We start from the raw sequence: 13,548 nt of genomic DNA on the forward strand, positions 1-13,548 counted from the left end.
TATTTGCTTCTGATTTAAATTCTGCTCAATCAATTGCTGCAGTTTACTTCTTCTTTGTTTAGATCCTGCAATCCCATTCCTCAATCCCCTTTTATATTTAAGCCATTTATCTTTCTTGCCATTCAAGTTACTGCAATTTAAGTTTCTTGCACTTTAAGTTTCAGTCATTTACTTTCTCGCTCTTTAAGATTCTGCACATTTACAATTCTGTTCTTCAATTTACTGCACTTCTCCCTTTCCCCTTTACATTTACTGTTATTTACTTTCTGTTAAACACAAATCACTCAACCAAAACTTGATTCGCTTGACTAAATCACCCACTAAACTAAAATTGCTCAATCCTTCAATCCCTGTGGGATCGACCTCACTCATGTGAGTTATTATTACTTGATGCGACCCGGTACACTTGCCGGTGAGTTTTGTGTTGGATCGTTTTCCACACATCACACGCCAATCTGAGCATGTCACTATGGCGTGCCGCTTGAAGGCCGAGGCGTGGCACGCCAACTACTGGAACAAGACAAGGTCATGGGCGTGGCACACTAACCTTTAGGTGTGGCACGTTGATATAAGTTTCCAGAGAGGATGGAAGAGGCCAATTACATGGGGCGTGCCACTTGGTATCGAAGGCGTGGCACGCCATTCACTATTCTTCACTTAGGCGTGCCACTTGAGCAACCAGGTGTGGCATGCCAGTGTCATTCAGAGAGCAAAGAAGCATTGGGGCATGCCACTTGAGTTTGTGGTGTGGCAAGCCAAATAGAGGAACCATTCACTCACAAAGGGGTATGGCACGCCAGACCCTGTGCGTGCCACGCTAGTTCAACTTTCCAGAGGAGCTTAGCCAAGCACACAACAAGGGCGTGGCATGCCAGACCCTAGGCATGCCACGCTAGTTCAAGTTTCCAGAGGCAAAGGAAAGTGGAAAAAGCAAAGGGCATGCCACTTGAGCTCGAAGGTGTGGCACGCCAACACAAGAATTTCACTATGGCGTGCCACTTGAGTTCAAAGGCGTGGCATGCCAAGGTTGACAAAGGGACGAGCGTGCCACTTGAAGGACTGAGCATGGCACACCAAGTTAGTTTGAAGGGCATGTGACACGCTGGTAAAGCACTAACCACACGCCAGCTAAGAAGTCACGCTTATTGAGTGTTTTCTTTCCCTCCAAAATGTAATTTTCCCTTTTCACTTTTGTAATTATTTTATTTTACTAGGAGTAGTATAAATATCCCCAAGTAGTATTGAAGAGGGGGTTAAGCAGTTAGTCTTAGATCCACTTTTACACTCCACTTTTGAGTACTTTTCAAGCTATGAGTAGCTAACTTCCCACTCATTGAGAGAGGGAGCTCTGTTATACTTGATGGATTGATAATAGTGAAATTCTTCTTCTCTTCATCTTCTCTTTGATTTGTTAGAAGGAATTTCGTTCTTAATTCTTAGTGTTCAATTATCTTGGGAAAGAGATTGAATGCAATTAGGTTTCATGGGAACCTTGGGAAAGGAAACATCAAACCATGCTTGAAATCCCTTCTCACACTTGAGTAGAATCTGGGTTTTAGTGATGGGATACGTGACATATAATCCCCCCTCTACCTGGACCTATGAGGGTGTGTGGTATAATCAGGGACCAAGCATATCTCTCTTCATGAGCAATTAGACTAAGGAATTGGCTATTGATCAGGATCTGAGAGATTGAGTCACCAAGGGATTGGGGCTCAATCAATCATGTTTTCCAAGAGGTCAATGAGTTGCATGATTGAAGAGGATATAAGCTAGATTTGATCCAAAGAGACAACATCTCCCAATCTCAATGAATTTTCCCATTCTTATCTATCTATTTCTTTACTGCTTAATTTTACATTCAGCAATTCCCCTCTCCCATTTACATTCAAGTCATTTATGATTCAGCACTTTACATTCTGCAATTTCCATTCCTGCACTTTATTACTTTTCTTTATATTCTAGTCATTTACGTTTATGTTATTTACAATTCTGCACTTCACAATCTTATTGATCTATTTGACTAATTCATCAATCAATTAAAACTGCTTGAATTTGCCAATCTCTGTGGATACGATCCCACTCCACTGTGGGTTATTACTTGGCGATAATTTTGGTGCGCTTGCCAAAAGAACTAATTCACTAAATTTTAAAAGGGGTAGTGAATTCTGGTCATCAGATAACAGGAATTTCTTTTTCATTGTTTCTTTCAAAACTTCAGTATTTTTTTCTGGACATTCAAAAAGACCTCATATGTGTTAGTTACTTAGTTACCTATTTTTGTGATGCTCATTATAATGCCAGTTCATTTACGTGATTATTGTTCTCTTGTGTTGCTCAGTTGGTAATATTGGTAGATTTAAAGGTATATATGCCTCTTTTTGCTAAATAATTACGTAAAAGTATGTGAAGCATTTTTAGCATATTTTGTTAGACGTGAATTAACTTTAGGAAGAAATTTGAATATAGGGTGAGAGAACTCTTCCTCCAACTTTTGTTTCAACTCATGGCGAAGGATTAGGGCCAATGTTCTATGTCATTGACGAGCTAGATAATTGTTTAGTGCTGGAGGTGATAAGAAAGAATGATCAGTTGCTCATAACTGATTACTCATTTGAACAGATTAGAACTTTCTATTTTATCAATAGAAGGGCATCTGTTCAATTTAGGTATGTCAGTTTTGGAATTTTTTTATTTCGTTGTGGAATCATGACAACCAACCCATCCAAGTTCACCTTGATCCTGACTGATATGTGCCTGAGCTAATAAACCCATAAACTCTTGATAATGTATCAAGAGTGTTCCATATAAAGTATACCAGGATTGATGAGGACTCATTAGCTGATGTGGTAGTTCTATATGGGTCTGAACCATCTGATGATCAATTTTCATCAGATGGTGATAAAAACAATGATCAAGATGGGACACTGGTAGGGGATAATCCGTATAATCTGAGAGATTTGTCTACTGGAAACAGTTTATCATTGGAGGTCAACGAACAAAGTAACGCGACAAAGAAATTGTTTGATCATAGGTAATGCTGTATGTAACTTTTTTTCCTTGTGTTTTAGATTTTAATATCATGGGATAGCTTGCTATTTTTTAGTATGGTGACTAACATATTTATATTATCCTGAATTAGATACGCTCCAGAGGTTTATTATGAAAAAGTCATCACAGCTTCAAATCTAGGTCAATCTAGATTGGTAACTTGATCTCAAAAAAGTGATTTCTTTTTTTTTTCTTGCAAGCTTATTGAATATTCATCCTAAATATGTTATTCATTGTGTATGAAAATATTATGTTTATCTTAACTATGAATTATTCGTTGCAGTATTTGGCTTCGAAATTTGCTGCGTATCTTAAACTATCTGGAGATGGTTCGATTTGGATGATCACTGGTCCCGATTCCAATATAGAGAAGAATGTGTTCTTTTTCCACTTACTGAAAAGTGGAGGAAGAGGTGGAGAATAGAAGTTTGGGGTCGAGTGGAATGAATGTTGTAGAGTATACAATTTAAAGGCGGGGGACATCATTGCCTTGAAACTCGGCTCGATAGTTAACCGCCAGATGAAGTTGTCGATTCAGCGATGTTAGGCCTCCTATGTATAACTCTATTTGATAGATATTTTAAATTATATGTTAAGTTGTTTTGGACATATTTTATTTTTTTAATTAATGAACAAATTTATATATGTCGTAAATATTTTATTTTGGTATCAATAAGTATCTTGACGTTATGTGTTTTTAAGATTATATGTAATAGTAAACTACATCTCTATTAGACTTCTTTTTCCTATTTTATTAGTGTCTAACAATTGTTATTATATTTTATTATCTTTTATTATCTTAGAAAACATGTTATACTATTCATTGACATATTGAATAATTGTTTTTATTTATTTTATTTTAATGTAGTAATAATTTTGTAATTATCCAAATTTAATATAACATATTTATTTTTATAGAATACATTTTAGTTATATTCTTAGTATTTTTTTTTTTAAAAAAAGTTTAAATTTGGTGAATCCCGTGCATTGCACGGCTTATGAGGCTAGTATTAATATATAAACGGCAGGGTAGTAAACATAAAATTAAGGCAAGAAATGAATTGGATTCTTCACTGCTGCAACCATGAAACACATACATGTTCCTTTAATTTCACGCCGATGAGAATGGAGCAAAGCGAGCAACAGGCTTGCACTTTAACGGCTTTGCCAAAAACACAGTTACCCTTCCTTCCTCGGACATATCAACCTCATTATTTTTTCCATCATTAACAACCCAATCAAAGCACTGAATCAAACTCGCCAGTGTTCCTTGTATAACAAGCAATGCAAGTGAGGTGCCAGGGCAGCTTCTTCTTCCACTCCCAAAAGGCAGTAACTGATAGTATTGGCCCCTGACATCGATTTTACTCTTTCCAGGTTCTTCCGTTTGCAAGAACCTCTCAGGAAGGTACTCGAGCGCGTTGTCCCAGTGGTTTGGGTCCCTTCCAATGGCCCAAGCATTGATAAAGATCTTGGAATACTGAGGAATGTCATAGCCTTCGACTTGGCAGCTTCTTAAGGCTTCTCTTGCGAAGATCGGTGTTGGTGGGTGAAGCCTCAGAGTTTCTTTGACTACTGCTTGGAGATAATGCAGATTTGGTATATCTGATTCTTTCACCAGTCTGTCCTTCCCAACTACAGAATCGATTTCTTCTCTTGCCTTCTTTAATGCGTGTGGGTTCCTTATGAGCTCTGCCAGTGACCACTCTAACACACTTGCTGGCCCATTAGTCCCGGCAATGAACATGTCCTGTGGAATCACATTGTGTAGCAATGTCTAACTAAATAAGGAGAAACATAAAACAACTAATATTTTTTATTAATATTACTTAATATTTTAGGTTAATATTTTATTTTTATATTATTAAAATTTAAGATTTAAAAGTTATAATTTATAATTTAATATAAAAATATATTTGTTGATTAAATATTAAAAAATAATATATTTTATTTTAATTAATTTTTAAAAAATTGATTTGAAGTATTATTTAAAAAAATTAGTGGGACCCATTATAACTAAATAAACTGATTGAGTAGTAACGTCTAACTCATTAAAGTACATTTGAGAATAATTATTGTATAGGCACAAAACTTATTATGGCATGTTATATTTTATTACCATCCTATACGAAAATATTTAGTAATAAAAAAATTCATAAAAATAAATAAGATTTATTTTATTTAATATTTATTAATTATTATAACAATTAATAAATATTAAATAATTTTTTTCCCTTCTTAACATGACCAATTATATAAAACTTGGTGGGATCTATTAAAAAGATGTGAATGTATGTCAAATGAAGTGACACATGCCAATTTTTTCTTGAACATACTTAATGATAAGTGTATCTTAAAACAAAAATTCTTATCTAAACATAGTAGCCATTCATAGATACTTAATTACAGATCTAAAATGTTAATAAGAATCCTCGATCAAGTAAAACCTGTTTTAGACATTTTTTGGTTGGCATATTAACAAACAAATGTTTACTGAAATATATTTTAAATCTAAATAGGGAGAAAGTGGATCATTAAAGAGATCCACCATTCAATTCAATAATAGACTAATAGTAGATGTAGGAGGTATATATGTGTGTGTGTGTGTGTGTGTATGTAGGAGGTATATATATGTAAGGCATTTGGTGTACAAACTTTATTATTAAAATGCCTTATGTATATCTATAATTTTGTTTTTGAAATTTTTTAATTTGGAACTCAAGCCTTCAATTATATATCAGGTCTTTACCGTCTTAACTAGTCACATATATATTTGTTAATTTTGGTGCACATTTAATAAAAATAGTAAATTAATAAGTTTATTCATATATATTAATCTTATAATGAGATCAGAATATAAAAAAAGTTTGATTCATAACTTTCTTCTTGAAAATATTTTTATTATATATAATTTATAAAAAAAATATTTTATTTATACTTTTAAAATTTGAATCAAAGACCTCTTAATTAAAGAGTAAGACACTTAATATTTCTATCTCATATTTATTATTATTACACATATTTGATGGACCTCTTAATTAAAGAGTAAGACACTTAATAATTTTACTAATCTCATATTTATTATCATTACACATATTTGATGGATAAAAATATAGATTAATACGCACTATCAACACGTTAGCAGATGAGGAATTTGATAAACAAATTTTTACTTTTATAACATCCTTATATATATATCTATCTTCAGAAAGAAAATATTTTGTGATTTCTAAAATTTTAATTCAGGAGTTTTTGGTTATAGTGTAAGGTGCTTACCATTTTCACTAATCACACATTTGTTAAGTATAAAACACATTCAATAAACAAAAGGTGAATTCATAGTGCCTAATAATATACTAGTATATATAATGAAAATTGGAAAAGAATTTAATGTATAAATTTGCTCTCAAAATACTCTTTATTATGTATATCTATGAAATTTAAAATTTAAATCCAAAACCTCACATAGCTAAAATATAAAGACGTTATTATTTAAACTAATTTTATATTTATAAACATAGTTAATAAATAAAATTATATATTAATAGAGACTGAATATATTAGTATATATAATAGAAAAATCATAAGTAATTAACTAATATTTTTCGCATATATGTTTCCCTTACCCTTACCCTTACTGATTCCTACAAGAGAAAAGACAGAAGAAATTAAAAAGAAATAGGACTTACCAAGGCGAAGGCTTTGGCACTTTCTCTAGTGAGTTTATTATCACCATCTGCTTCAATTAGGTCCAAGAGAATGTCAAAGAGATCCTTCTTCCTGTCACTATCAGACTTTGACCTTGCCTCTTCGTGCTCCTTCAAAACCTGCTCCATCATTACATCCAATTGGTGATGTGTTTCCCAGTTCTTCTTCCCAAACCCTTGAAGATCAAAAGGCCTCATGAAGCCAACTATATCCCCCAAATTAAACGCTCCAAGAAGCTCCCCAACTTCCCTAATCACCTTCCTCAACCTCGCAACCTCGTCGCCGCTCTTGATGCTCTTCTTTCCCATTGTCATCCTCGAAATTATGTTATTTGTGTGCCTTATCAACTCGTGCCTCATCTCGATCGGCTTACCGGTCTTAGATATTTCTAGAATGTTCCTCACAAACGCCTCCACTTCGTCTTGGCGAGTGTCAACGAAATGTTCTAGGGTTCTCCCACTGAGGAGCTCGTTCATGCAGAGCTTCTTCAGGAACCTCCAGTATGTTCCGTACGGAATGAAGAAGTAGTCGGCCGCACCATACGTCAAGCTCTCACTCGCGATCATGATTGGCCGGTTGCAAAAGGATTCCTCATTGGTCTTAAGGATTTGCTTCGCCATTTCTGCTGACGAAGCAACCACGACGTGCTTGGAACCAATGAGAACATGAATAAGGGGTCCATAGCGCAGTGATAGCTTGTATAGCGCTTGGTGAAGGAGGGATCGGAGGTAAGGAGCGTGCCCAAGAAGCGGCAAGGAAATTGGGGGACCTGGGGGTAGCCTAAGACTTTGGGTTTTTGTGAATAAAGATTTAATTAAAATGGTGGAGATGAACCATAGAAGGAACAACACAAGGTAGACTTGAATATCGGGCATGGTTGAACTGATGGAGAAGAAGAGTGCTAATTAAACAACTCAAGGTGCAAGATTAGTGCTGGTTTTATTTAAAGCTTCACGCAATTGAGATCATATAAATAGAAGAATCATGTTGTTCATTGTTCAATGTCACTCCCACCGTCTTCAATCAGAAATAATTAGGGAACACGCAGTGGAAGCTAAGGCTGCATGAGGACCTCGTGGGTCAATATTTTATGTTTGAGTTCCTTAGATGCATAATGCAATTCTTTTTTATTTTCTTTTTCTTTCGATTTTTATCTGATGGTAGATAAAAGATGGTAAGAAAAAAAAATCTGTCAACACTCTTATTTGTAAAAGGATAGAAAATTTGCTGCTATTAATTTAACCTTAATTTAAATATACGATAAAATTAAAAAAATGAGTTAATTATTTGATACTAAAAACAATTATTTCATGGAATAGGACCGTAATTATTTTTTAATATGATGTATAAACGGGTATATCAATGTAGCACCTGTCAATACTATAAATGGGCTTGAAATCAGTGGAAATAATTATCTTTGGACTTTGGCTACGTGTGTATAATGATTTGTAAAAGTCGCATCAACCAGTTTTTATTATTTAATTTTTGTAAGGAACAAAATCAGAAATTACTTAGAGAGATTTCTATTATTTAATTTATTTTAAAAACAAATATCAGATCTAGTGCTTTTTTAAGTTTCGAACAATTTTTCTTTTTGCATTCTTTTCCGAATTCTGCTAAAATACCAAAAATCCAATGTTTTTTTAATTTTAAAAAAATTATATATAAATAAAAAATGATAAATACAGTTATTTATATCTTATTTCGTTTACAGTATAAATAAAATAATACTATATAAATCTTGTTTATACTGTAAATGAGATAAGGTACGCAATGGTAAACATGTATATTTTGTTTACAGTATAAACAAGATACATGTAGTATTTTTTTATTTACACTGTAAACAAGATATCTTATGACGAATTTTCAGCAACTATAAAAAGATGTGCAACTTTTTGTATTCTCCACAAATATTTTACTACTTTTTTCTTCTGAAAATAAGCCAAAATATCTAGTAGTAGTGGATATTTGATTGTAAGTGTGTATCCTAATTGCCATATTAAAAATAGTGACAATAGGGTGATATTTGAGTTCAAGAATCCCATTTTGTTACGTACCCGGTAAGTAAGTTTTTTGTTCGAGTTGAAGAATCTGATATTGAGTGGCGTCGGTGGTAGCGGGAGAAAAGAGATTAGAAGAGGGTATAGGTTTCGAGCACTAATGGAAAATAGAAATTTTCGGTTTCGTCTGTTTTGGTTCCATGGCGACGAGCATGTACGCCTGGTATTTGACATCCATTGGAGAATCATGGCAGAACAAGTGATAGAGTTTTCTGCGGAGGTTGGTGATGTCGATAGCGGTGGATCTGGCTACTCGAACTTTGTGCAGGATGACCCACCTCTCGCACCCAAATCAATACATGTTGCTAGTCTAGTGGAAGACATGGACATGACGATGAGGACTCAAATGAGGAGTATGTTGCGGATAGCAACGAGAGCGATTCTTATGAAGATGATGATGAGGAGGAGTTTGTACTGGAGACCCTTGTCGACCCATCACGTCGGTAGCTTCTGCCTATCCTGCACCTAATTTCGGCCCTATCATCTGTACCCAGTCACTATCATACATTAGATCTGGACACAATGTAAAAGAAAAATTCATTTTCCAACACGGATGAAGACAATTACAACTTTGACAGTTCGAGTTGGTCATAGATTCAAAAGCAGAGATGCAGTAACGCAGGGTGTGAGGAATTACAGCATTCGCAGAAACACTAAGTATCGAGTTGTGGAGCCGGATCGATTAAAATATCATGTGTATTACTAATAATATGAAGCAGACTATCTTTGGAGTCTTCGTGTTTCTCTCTGACATAATCCCAAACATTAGTAAGTTCCAGCTTAGTTATTTTCTATATTCTCAATTATCATTGTTATGCTTGTTGTATATGTCAACCACAGTTGTTCTATTTCAATAGGGAGGTATGTAGGGTGGGAGGAGCACACACGTGTTTAGCACCCACTATGTCTCAGGATCACCAACAGTTGGAAAGCAGTCTTATTTGCCATGTCATCCTCTCGTTGATACAATTTAGCCCATCCATCAGTATCGTTGTCCTACAAAGTGCAGCTGAGCAAAGCTATCCCTTCAAACCTTCATATAGAAAGGTCTAGATGGCGAAATAAAAGACAATTACACAGATATATGATAATTGGGAGGAGTCATACAATAAGGTGTCGAGGTTGCTACAAGCATTGCAGAGTTGTTGTCCCCGAAGGATATGTGACACCATTGCGTATCGTACTATGATGGGCACCTTATGATTCATGATTGCAGTATGTTTGATAAGGTATTTTGGGCCTTCCCTACCCATGTGGAGGCATTCAAGCATTGTAAGTCATTCGTCTCCGTCGGTGGCATGCATCTATATGAAAAATATGGTAGTGTTTTGCTTATTGCAATAGCACAAGATGGTAACAGCAATATCCTTCCTGTAGCCTTGACAATTATTGAGTCTGAGACGATGGATTCATAGTCTTTCTCCTTTACTAACCTGAGGTAACACGTCACCCAACAGGAAGGCCTGTTAATTATTTTTGATAGATCTCAGGCAATCAAGGATGCACTAAGAGCTGACAGTAGTGGTTGGCATCCTCCTAGAGCGTTTCATGCTAACCGTGTCTGGCACATGGCGACAAACTTTATGTCTTGTTTCAAGTCCACCGAGAAAAAGCAGTTTCTCATAAATGCTGCTTATCGTCCAAGCAAGGCTAGATACGAGTGGTGCATAGATGCATTGAGGGGCTTGTAGTGGAGATGGCGGACTGGGCTGGTAGATTCAACAAAGAGATCTGGATACAACAGTGCGATAGCGGTCGCCAGTTTGGGCACATGATGATGAACCTCTCTGAGTGCATCAATGTTGTGTTTAAGGATACATGCTACTTCCGATTTCAGCCATCGCGCGATGCACCTATGAGAGGGTGCAGCAGTTGTTTGTCAGGAAAGGATGAGAGGCTGCTGAAAGAACTTTTGCGTGGTCTAGAATTCAGAATAAATTCCCGTTGCAAGTATAGCTTCTAAACCAACAAAAGTCCTTTCATACAAATGTTTTGGTTGTCACAAGTAACAAACCCCTTTAAAATTGATAACCGAGTATTTAAACCTCGGGTCGTCTTCTCAAGAAATTGCAGGGAGGTATGTTCTTATTATTGGTTATGCAAAAGTATATTTAGGGTTTTAGATTAAGGTAAAAGGTATGTTGAATGACACTTAAAATAAATAATAATAACTGTAAAATAAACTCTTGACAAAGTATAAGAACTGGAAGTCCTATCCTAGTTATCCTTATCAATTGTGATGAGAATTGGATTTTTCTCCCACTTTGTTAACCTCTAACTATGAAGGTAAGTTAAATGGATGAATTAATTTTGATTCCTCAGGTCCTAGTCTTTCCTTGGGAAAAGTCAGAGTTATTGGAACTTGAATTAATGAAATGAAGAAATCCAATTTTCAATCAACAATGACTTTGATAACTCAAGAGTCACCAATTATTTAACCAAAGCCAAAAAGGAAAACTATCTAAATTAAATAAAAAGCATTCATAAATAAAACAATCATAAACTGAAATATCTCAAATAACATTAATTAAGAAAATCAATCTAAACATGGAACGTTGAAAATAAATAAATACAAAGAACATTGAACCTGGGATTGAGAGTCACTTCTAAAACTAAGAGAAGTCCTAAATCCTAATCCTAAGAGAGAGGAGAGAACCTCTCTCTCTAAAAACTACATCTAAAATAATAAAAAATGAATTATCAAAAGCATGATCTGAATGGATGCAATCCCTCTACTTTATAGCCTCTAATCTGAGTTTTCTGGGTCGAAAACTGGGTCGAAAACATCCCAGAAATCGCTGGAGAAGAAATCTGCCACGCTGGTTTTCCGTCACTACGACGCGGCCGCATGGAGCACGTGGTCGCGTCGCCTAGCGTCAGGGCCACTGTGGCATATTATATATCAAATCGAAGCCCCGGACGTTAGCTTTCCAAGGCAACTGGAACTATATCATTTGGACCTCTATAGCAAAAGTTATAACCGTTTGAGTGCGAAGAGGTCAGGTTGGACAGCTTTGCAGTTCCTTCAACTTCTTGTATTCCTTCCACTTTTACATGCTTCCTTTCCATCCTCTAAACCATTCCTGCCCCATAATCCCTGAAATCACTTAACACACATATCAAGACATCTAATGGTAATAATAGAGGATTAAACATAGGGAACTTAAGGCCAAAGAAGCATGTTTTCAATCAAAGCACATAATTAGGAAGGCAAATGTAAAACCATGCAAATAGTATGAATAAGTGGGTAAAGAATTGATAAAATCCACTCAATTGAGCACAAGATGAACCATGAAATAGTGGTTTATCAGAGGCACATGCAAAAACTAGTGGTGGGTAATCGATTTTCACAGCGGCTAATGGCTACTATTGAGAAGAATAGAGAGGGAATATCGAAGATGCGCGACACTCACTGTGACAGATGGGCTTTAATGTTCCTGGTTGAGGAGTTAGAACCTTTCGAGGGTTGGTCGCAAGGGTCGTTCCTTGTTTGCTTGACGACTGGGACATGTAACTGTAGCCTTTTCCAATCACTCCATTTTCCATGTCGTCATGTGCTTTCCACCTGTGTGATGCCGCAAGTGTTGAATGTGGTCCATACATCCATCCAATGTACTTGGAGCAGATCGTATTTAAGGTGTATGAGACGGAGTTTTTCCCGATACCAGATGAGAAGCTTTGGCCGGAGTGGTATGGGACATGGCTTCATCTTAACCTTGCCATGCTCAGGAAGTCTACTGGTAGACCTATTTTCACCAGATTTCATAATAAGATGGAAGAGGGTGAGCTCTAAGAGAAATGATGTAGTCTCTGCAAGCAAATCGTTCATACCCGAAAAGGTTGTCCAAACTGGCTAACGGAGGACGTTTAGTTTACGCTCGCTACTTTGTTGGTGTTTGTTAAGGTTGTTGTTTGCATCTTTTATGTTTTTGTGTGGTTCATATCGTGGTTCACTTTGTTATATTTTTAGTAAGCATATTTTGTACGTGAATTTTATGCGATTTAAGTTATCCATGATCACGACATTTATGTTAGACTTGAAATCTAAAGCTTAAACTACAACACAATACTAGAATATAACATAAATGATGTTCTAAAATACAACACAGATAGTGTATCAAGATACATCAATGGTAACATATAGAATAAGAAAATACAAAAATAATAATGATGTCATCGGTGGTGATCACCCAGAAAATGCAGTCGATGTTTGATGCCACATAGTGGAGCCTGTGTCTGTCGCTAAGGTCTACTAGGACGTGTGTCTGCAGGAGGCTATAGCTGATATTGAGGCTGGTAAGGTGGGCAGCAGGTGGTGTAGGCATCGGCTGGGATGCCGTCATCAATAGGTCGTAATCCACTGAAGGCGGCATCTCATACTGAGCACTGGGTCAGATGTATGTGCCGTATAAAGTGCCAAAGCCTGGAGAATAATATGGAACCCAAATAGTAGTGGACATAGGGGCAGACGAATACTGCTGTGGTTGACCTATACTCTGCTCTCTCTATTTGTGTAGAACTGCTCTGTAATGTGCTGCATGGTGGGCTGGTTAGTGGCATGAATATGAAAAGCCTTCTCGAAATCTATCTCGTTCACCATCGATGCCTGTTGACGACTACTGGATGCACTAAGGTCATGCCAACCAGGGGGCAACATCCCAATTATCCCGAACTGCCTGTGAGCCTAACCCTGAAGGCAAATATGGTGATGGAAGTGGAGGAGGTGGTG

The 13,548-nt window shown here is 36.2% G+C and overlaps 1 protein-coding gene across 1 annotated transcript; it reads right to left on the minus strand.

Annotated features, from left to right (window-relative positions):
* Positions 1-4,095: 4,095 nt before the first annotated feature.
* On the minus strand, positions 4,096-7,723 carry LOC107484048 (beta-amyrin 24-hydroxylase). Its single transcript, XM_016104658.3, has 2 exons — positions 6,741-7,723; positions 4,096-4,801 (listed from the first exon to the last, which is right to left on the minus strand). Exons 1-2 carry the CDS (start codon positions 7,632-7,634, stop codon positions 4,163-4,165), a joined length of 1,533 nt encoding a protein of 510 aa, XP_015960144.1. The 5' UTR covers positions 7,635-7,723; the 3' UTR covers positions 4,096-4,162.
* Between the last annotated feature and the right edge of the window lie 5,825 nt (positions 7,724-13,548).

Source organism: Arachis duranensis, chromosome 4 (assembly GCF_000817695.3).
Source record: "Arachis duranensis cultivar V14167 chromosome 4, aradu.V14167.gnm2.J7QH, whole genome shotgun sequence".
Taxonomy (NCBI): Eukaryota; Viridiplantae; Streptophyta; class Magnoliopsida; order Fabales; family Fabaceae; genus Arachis; species Arachis duranensis.